General features: G+C 37.9%; 1 protein-coding gene across 1 annotated transcript in view; it reads left to right on the top strand.

The window, feature by feature from the left end:
- Positions 1-730, top strand: part of LOC131891879 (uncharacterized) — a 1,209-nt gene extending 479 nt beyond the window's left edge. The window contains exon 3 of the mRNA XM_059241558.1: positions 348-730. Within this exon, the coding sequence (XP_059097541.1) occupies positions 348-626 (279 nt within the window). The 3' untranslated portion in view covers positions 627-730. The remainder of the gene's footprint in view (positions 1-347) is intronic.
- Positions 731-974: the final 244 nt, after the last annotated feature.

The raw sequence follows: 974 nt of genomic DNA on the forward strand, positions 1-974 counted from the left end.
ACTCTGTAAATGCTTGGCTTTTCATTTTGCCATGCTATAACAAAGATTTTATTTTCAGATTGAGTGATGTTTCCCAGGGATGATACAACTATCAATAGTGTATCATTACTAGGCTGTTTTCCTAATCCTTTTTTTTTCATCCTCTTCATTTTTTGCCACTCTTATTTCGAAATGACCATTTTAAATGACTTTCAGTACGGTGAAACAAACACACATTTATGCACGTACCACTACTAGACTACATATCCAGGTCCAAGTCAGAACAATATCATTTCAACTTTAACCACAGCTCAGCTCCTGGCCTCAGATTTCAAGGTCTGAGATACTCTTCACCGTTTTCTTTCCAGTTTGGTGAAAATAATGTTACGGGGACAGTGACTGTTTTCCAAGAAGGTTTCGGCTTTGAAAGACGTCCTGATGGCTGCGTCGATCTTTTTGCGTTTGGTTTAGTGGACGAAGCCATTGATTCGGAGGATGTTAGCACAACGCCTGGCATGGTATTCTATTGCGGAACACTCTCAGAGGACAAACAACGAACATTCGATTCCAATTTCCTTTCCTTTGCAATTAGAGCCGACCGTTCTATTAACTTCAATGGCGCAGATGTTCGTGTGTGTTTTGACTGAAGCAAGAAGTCAGACAGTTGCTTCTTGGATTCGTTTATCTCGTTTGCCCCTCGTGTGACAATCAAAGTGTGATATGAAAGATACACAAGAGAAATAAAGCTTGCAGCATTCACTACATTCTTATGATTAGCATTCACTACATTCTTATGATTTGTGTTCTGAAGAAAGTTGCTTCGAAAAAAAAGGCGTCAATGTAAAACAACTTTTTTTCGTTATGTTTTCTGTTTGCCTATTTTTCTTTTATTTTTACGGACTTCCTTACCGCAATTGGGATTGGAATCTCTGTAGCTCAAGACGAGAAATTTATTCAGTTTTCTCAAGTGTTATTTAGATATACAATTTGATTGA

Source organism: Tigriopus californicus, chromosome 12, assembly GCF_007210705.1.
Source record: "Tigriopus californicus strain San Diego chromosome 12, Tcal_SD_v2.1, whole genome shotgun sequence".
Lineage (NCBI taxonomy): Eukaryota > Metazoa > Arthropoda > Copepoda > Harpacticoida > Harpacticidae > Tigriopus > Tigriopus californicus.